The sequence below is a fragment of the Echinops telfairi genome, unplaced genomic scaffold, assembly GCF_000313985.2.
Source record: "Echinops telfairi isolate 266 unplaced genomic scaffold, ASM31398v2 ScPeMD7_7404;HRSCAF=8442, whole genome shotgun sequence".
Classification (NCBI taxonomy): Eukaryota; Metazoa; Chordata; class Mammalia; order Afrosoricida; family Tenrecidae; genus Echinops; species Echinops telfairi.
Window position 1 is genome coordinate 592,916 of NW_022111304.1, and position 6,319 is coordinate 599,234.

The 6,319-nt window shown below is 38.2% G+C and overlaps 1 protein-coding gene across 1 annotated transcript; it reads left to right on the plus strand.

Moving 5' to 3' along the window:
- The first annotated feature begins 329 nt into the window (after positions 1–329).
- Positions 330–1,333, plus strand: LOC101653116 (olfactory receptor 6C1-like). Its single transcript, XM_004716933.2, has one exon. It carries the CDS (start codon positions 386–388, stop codon positions 1,331–1,333), a length of 948 nt encoding a protein of 315 aa, XP_004716990.1. The 5' UTR covers positions 330–385.
- Positions 1,334–6,319: the final 4,986 nt, after the last annotated feature.

The window sequence follows — 6,319 nt, forward strand, 5'->3', positions numbered from 1 at the left end:
TAACAGAAATATGGCAAAATTACACAAAATCTTTTAGCTATTATTCAATTGCTTTAAAATTATCCAAAATTAAATACATCCCCAAAGACTGCCATCTATTATATTTTAAACTCATAAAGACAATATTTAGTATTTCCAAGACTGAACTTTTTATGGATGTTTTTTATATTTCTCCTACAGAGCAGCTGGTGGTTTGAACTACTGACCTTGTCAACAATTCTACAATGTTTATGCCACATTGCCATGAGGGTTTCTAAAATTAACTATCATGGCAAATATGTTTGCTCCCACAGTCAAATTCCAATGATGTCCATGGAAAATTCCTCTACTTCAGGTATTCTAGCTGTGCTTTTTCCTGCAGATTTTGAAAGACATTGTAAAGGAAATGAAAAACTACACAGAAGTAACAGAATTTATACTCTCAGGCTTATCCGATGACCCCAAACTTCAGGTCTTTATTTTTGTTTTTCTGTTCATCACCTACATGCTCAGCATCACTGGGAACCTGACCATTATCACCCTGACCCTGTTAGATGCCCACCTCCAGACCCCCATGTATTTCTTCCTCAGACATTTCTCCTTGTTGGAAATTTCATTCACAAGTGTCAGTATACCCAAGTTCCTGGACTCCATTATTTCAGGGGATAAAACTATTTCCTTTAATGATTGTATGGCTCAGTTCTTTTTCTTTATTTTCTTGGGAGTTACAGAGTTTAACCTACTGACTGCCATGTCCTATGACAGGTATGTGGCCATCTGCAAACCCCTGCATTACATGACCATCATGAATCATAGAGTCTGCACACTGCTGGTCTTTGCTTCTTGGTTGGCTTCATTCTCAGTCTTATTCCCCTTAGTTATGCTGTTCCTGCAGCTTGATTACTGTAAGTCCAATGTTATTGAGCATTTCACTTGTGATTATTTCCCCTTATTACGTCTTTCTTGTTCAGACACCAAATTCCTAGAGATAGCAGGTGTTTCCTGCGCTGTGTTTACTCTATTGTTGACTTTGGCATTAATAATTTTGTCATACCTATGTATCATCAGAACAATTTTGAGAATCCCTTCTAAGAGTCAGAGGACAAAGGCCTTTTCCACATGTTCTTCCCACGTGATTGTCATCTCCATCTCCTATACCAGTTGCATTTTTGTGTATATTAATCCATCAGCCAAAGACAGGATGCCTTTGAGCAAGGGAGTAGCTGTGCTCAACATTTCAATAGCCCCCATGCTGAACCCTTTTATATACAGCCTACGGAATCAGCAAGTCAAGAGAGCTTTCATGGATTTGGGAAGGAAGATGGCTATTTTTCTCATGGAAGTGAAAAAATAAAGATGCTAGAATAAATTAATGACATAATGAAAAGCAATTAAATTTAAAAGCCTATTAAAAGCTATGTACCTCCCTAGTTACTTTTTCTTTCTAATACTTTGCGAACAACATGGGTAAGGTTATAACTATATATATATATACACGTATCTATTTGTCTTTTCTCATTCAAAGTTCCATCCTTTGTTCGTGCATTTCTCTTGGGGTAGTCTGTGTATTCTCACAGTTAGAAGAATAATTTTCTTCTCGTCTTCTATTTTTTTCTTTTAATTGACAAGTTCTTTGATAATAATTCTTCAAAATCAAAATAATAAAAAAGAGAGACACAGGGAAGAATAATTGCATTTTTAAAGATTTCTTCAGGAACAGAGTTACAGGGATTCAATAACAATGGTTTAACATTATTTCTAACTGAAAATAAATACTAAACAAAATTTCCCGACAGTCTTATTAGAAATTTTCAGCTATAGTCTTCCAAATCGCATCCCATTAAGGACAATGTGAATAGAAGTTCCACTAAAAGAACAGAGCTTTTGCATTCACTATAGAAATTCAAAAATACATTTTCAATACACAGTTAAAACTTTTCTGTGCCCTGTAATTCAACAATTTCTAAATAGTTACCCATACCTACCTACTTAGTACCTACCTACTAGTCAATTAAACACTATGTATCTCCAAAATAACAACACGAAGAACACATTGTCATAGTCAATTTTGACTCATAGTAACCTTATAGGACAGGGTTGCACTGCCCTGTGCGTTTCTAAGACTGCTATTCTTTAAGGGAATAGAAAGCCTCATCTTTGCACTGCTCACAGTGTGATTGGCAGCGCAATACGTATCCACTATGCCATCCAGGCTCCTTTGTATCAGAACCCCATAAATACTATGTACACAGTACTACTCTTTGAAAAGGAATTCAGTAATGACTTTACTATTTTGTGTGTGAGTGTATGTGAGTCAGTATTAAATTTAATTAAATGTTTGATGATATTTATTTTTTCTATAAATTGAGATATAGGGTATTATAAATTTCATGTGTTTGTTGTTGTTTTGCTATAAGAAGACATGGCATATAATCAATTCATTGGGTTGTTTAATGAAATGACAGGAGCAGTGAATAGGAAGGGAAAAGTAACAAATAAAATTGAGATATATTAATTAAAAAAATCAATTTTCTTTTGAGTTTTGGAAATGAATGAAAGCTTGACGGGACTAGATAAGGGTCTTAGGGTGCATGGAATAAAGTTCTCCAACCAACAAATTTTAGGGTCATCTTTGCTACCCTTAAAGAAGGAGCAGGTGCACTGTTGTGAAGGGGAAAAAAATGTTTGGCACAATTTTTCTTTTCTTTTATCACCCAAAAGAAGCTTTCTACTTTCAGACAGTACTTTCATATTGCCTCTTTATGAGCATCTTGTGCCTTCAAGAAAGTTTATCAAGGCTACCCCTTTGGAATGTGAAATTTAGTCAGTTGCTTACCATGGCCCTTTAACCATAACCCTTTTGTGATGTAGTATGAATTCTAGCCTGTGTGTTTGTGGCTGTCATCCCATTTTGGAAGGAGTTTTCTGTTATGTTAATGGACAGGATTAAGATGGGATTAAGTCTCTACATTAGTAGAGGGTGTGAGCAGAATTGTCACCCTTCAAGTTTCCTTGCATTTATGGTCTGCTGAAGGACAAAACTAACATTCCCATCAAGGCTGTTCCTCTATGTGTAAGAGCCAGACTAGAAGCTGGCAGAGGAAAAGCCCAGGAAAATAAGGAAGAAGCACCACCGGGCAGCCCGTTCAGATCCCTGCAGGAAGTGGTGGAGGTAAGAGTGCGAAGGCACCAGAGCCGGAGGCAAGAAGACTGGGAGAGAACGGAGGACAAGTGCTGAGACTGTATGGCTGGGAAGCTGAGCACTGGAGAGAGCCTTGGCGACTGGCTGAGGAGAGGATTTGCTGTGAACCAATGCCTGTATCCTTACTCTCTACGTCTTCTGACTGGCGGTGGCCTGTTAGCTTCCCTAATAAACTTCCGTAAGCATGAGTAGGGTCTGGGCATCCGCTGTGGCCATTGCAATGAATTACTGAGCCCAGCATCAAAGTAGAAGAGGAATCAATGGTTTCGGAATACATAAGGAAGGATGGAGGACAGGAGCGTGTCTGAGCTCTGTCTAGTGACACTAGGTGCAGTTAGATGATGTCAGACATTACACCCATGACGTTTTTAGACTCTACAACTTTCTGAGCTGATGTCTGAGTCTTATTTTTACTGGCCCGGTAAATCCCCTTGGAAGTTACTGTTTTTATGGGATCTGATCTTTTGAAGACATCTCAATGAGAAGAAGAGGGAATAACTTTGCAGATGCCTACGGAGACCATTTTATTAGGAATAAACCTGTGCACATATATAAACTGGAACAAATTGTAGAGTACTGTGTTAGTCTGGATTGACTAGAGAAACAAATCCAGAGACATTCATATGTTTATAGGAAAGTGCTTTATATAAAGAGAAATTGTACATTAAGAAAACACCCCAGCCCAGTCCAGATAAAGTCCATAAGTCCAATATTAGCCCATATGTCTAATACTAGTCCATAAATTCCTCTTTAGACTCACGCAGCCATGCAATAATGCCAAATGCAGGAAGATCAGAGGCCAGTGGGTGGAAAATCTTGTAGATCCAGTGGCAGTGGAAGCATCTCAGTGCTGGCAGGGGTCTCCATGTGGCTCCTACAGCTCCCGAGACTCTGACTACATCAACTTGGTTCCATATGGCTTGTCACTAGGAATGTCTCACAGGGAGTCAGAGTGTGTCCTGCATCCAGTGTGCTATTTATGACCTGATTGACAGGCTAACCTCCACCCCTTCGTTCTCAAATTGACAAGAGATTATGTAACTACAGAACTAATAAACAGTACTGATAAGTAATGTTTGCCTTTCCCTTTTATTACAGATAAATAATCATAATTGAAGATCTCTCCCCACTTTCAGAGAAGTATGAAACCTGGTAGCTAAGCTTTGTTTTGTTAACTTAAGGGGTAGATACTCATCATCCTTAGCATAACTTAGGGGTAGTTTAATATATCATTATCACACAGGTGTTCTACTAGCTTGTAGTTAAGAGTATATAAGAGAAATCAATATAAATTAAAAATAAAATCTTAAAAGATCTTTAGAAAAGTGTTTAAAACCAAATGCCATTAAAATGATTCTGACTCGTGATGACCCCATGTGTTTTAAAGTAGAATTTTGCTCCATATGGATTTCAATGGCTGTTTTCTTTTTCCTGTTTCGGGGTTGTTGGCTTTTTTTGAAGTAGGTAAGCAGGTGTTCATTCCAAGGTGATTCTAGTTGGCTCAAATCTCCATTCTTTTGGTTAACAAGCAAGTGAGTTAACCATTTTAATATTGCTGGATTGAAGTGATAAGAAGAAATAATAAAGAGGGTAAAAATAAAGAGATATAAAATGATATAGTCAATTCAGAATCTGAGCGTCAGAGAAAAGATGTAGTAACAGGAAATATGTCTATTGTGGGTTTCTCAAGTACAATCATGCCCTCGGTGTTAAATAAACTTTTCCCACTTTTCTTTTAAAACATTGTTATGTACTGCTCACAAATGCATATATGATTATAAAAAGAAAATTACATACTTTATATCTCAATCTATATCTTTATTCGTCTAACAGAAATACTTAATTATTTTGCATGATTGGAATCCATGAGGTAATTTAAGCTGAGTATTGAGACAATATCTGCCTGGTAATCAACTAAAATCAAACAAAAACAAATTTGTTGCTTCCAAGCATTGTGCTGTTGTATTTGTATTTAATTAGTAGTTATTTGTGCGTTCTTAGGTATTCACCATGTGTCTCCTAAGTGTGATAGAAGATATGTGTGTGTGTGTGTGTGTTAGAGTGAGATTTTGTTTATGGTCCATGTAGCTTAGTGGACGGTGGGTTGGCTTAATGTTAGCTCCCATCTGTCATCAATCAGGTGCTCCATGAGCAAGTGCTGGCTCTTACAAAGTGGATGGAGTTTCTAAAAATGCTGATGTGGAATGACAGTGTAGATAAGGTTCCTGGTAAGGAAAAGTACCCTCTACCGTGTGCCTGATCCCAGAAGGAGCTCTTATGGACCACGAGAGCAATGGTGCCAAGGAAACTATTTCAGAAATGTTCTTGCTGGTTCAAATGGTGGCTGGTTCATAATTTCCATGAAGCATTTTCATAATAAGTGCCTGCAGTCTATCTTACTGGTCACAATAAGCCCCACAATCATTCTGTATCTTTGGAGGAAATCTATCAAGATTGCTTTTTTAGTATCCCAGAAAGCAGCGTTCTTACCTTTTTGAGCTGATTCTTCTGCCAAGAACTTAACTGGCCCAACAGATCTTGGAAGCCATTGTTTTAAATGAATTGTTTTAAGGCAGCTTAATAAGACTTTGCCACCACGTGTCTGTAAGTTTGTTGTACTGCGGTGACTTGTATGTGGCTGTGATGCTGACAGCTCTGTCACTCATATTTCAAATGCCAGCAGGGCATTTGAGCCTGTTCATCCACAGTGAACAGGTTTTGGTGGAGCTTCCAGTCTAAGAGCAGCCTCAAAGAAGGAATCAGCTGTCAACTTTCGAGGAAGTAGCCACTGAAAATCTTTTGCATAGCATGAAAACATTGTCTGATATCAAAAGCCTAACGAATGGAAGTAGAACATTGCAGGAGCTAGTGTGGGGCAATGGGCCCCTCTTGTTGGAAGGCACTCGAAATGTGGCCGAGGGAAAGCTGCTTCTCGAAGTAGAGTCAATGGTGGTGGTATGAATAAAGGGTAGCCTGTGGGAGTGGCATCTTCTGGGTCTTCATTTGTGGACGGGGCACAACCCAAGGTAAGAAGAACCAGCTGCAAAAATGTTCTAGTAATTGGAACATATGATGGATCAATGTAGGGATTTTGATAAAGCTCAATTGGCATCGTAGGCATTAGTAAGTGGAAATGGA

What these genes read in the sequence shown, in the direction of transcription:
- LOC101653116 (XM_004716933.2), top strand. Translation starts at nt 386, where the DNA reads ATGAAAAACTACACAGAAGTAACAGAATTTATACTCTCAGGCTTATCC.